At 64.3% G+C, this 342-nt stretch overlaps 1 protein-coding gene across 1 annotated transcript in view; it reads right to left on the bottom strand.

The window, feature by feature from the left end:
* The window catches only part of LOC104408259 (frizzled-7-like), a gene marked incomplete at its 5' end in the record, with an annotated part of 1,135 nt that extends 796 nt beyond the window's left edge, over window positions 1-339 (bottom strand). Inside the window, 3 exon segments of the mRNA XM_010017809.1 lie at window position 1; window positions 3-177; window positions 180-339. The exon segment at window position 1 is cut by the window's left edge and continues 108 nt beyond it. Coding sequence (XP_010016111.1) covers window position 1; window positions 3-177; window positions 180-339 — 336 coding nt within the window.
* Between the last annotated feature and the right edge of the window lie 3 nt (window positions 340-342).

The following is a 342-nucleotide window of genomic DNA, read 5'->3' as shown; positions in this document are numbered from 1 at the left end:
CCCGCTCCTCCAGCAAGAAGCCTGCCGCATAGGCCACTGCTACCATGAAGTAGCAGCCCGAGAGGAAGATGATGGGCCGCTCCGGGTAGCTGAAACGGCGCATGTCGACCAGGTAGGTGAGCACGGTGAAGAGGGTGGAGGCGCAGCAGAGCACAGACCACACACCCACCCACAGTTTTCCTTGAAGTACATGAGCCCGTTGGGCCGGGCCGGCTCACACGGGGCCCCGCAGTCCCGCTCCCCCAAGAACCGGTAGCCCAAGTAAGAGGGCACTTTGAGCTGCCGGGGGCAGGAGAAGGAGAAGCCGGATGGGGGCTGTGGCGGGGTGAGGAAGTCGGGAAG

This window comes from Nestor notabilis, unplaced genomic scaffold (genome assembly GCF_000696875.1).
Source record: "Nestor notabilis isolate BGI_N333 unplaced genomic scaffold, ASM69687v1 scaffold19097, whole genome shotgun sequence".
NCBI classification, from domain to species: domain Eukaryota; kingdom Metazoa; phylum Chordata; class Aves; order Psittaciformes; family Psittacidae; genus Nestor; species Nestor notabilis.
Note: the sequence above shows the minus strand (reverse complement) of the source record. Positions and strands in the feature narration are given on the sequence as shown.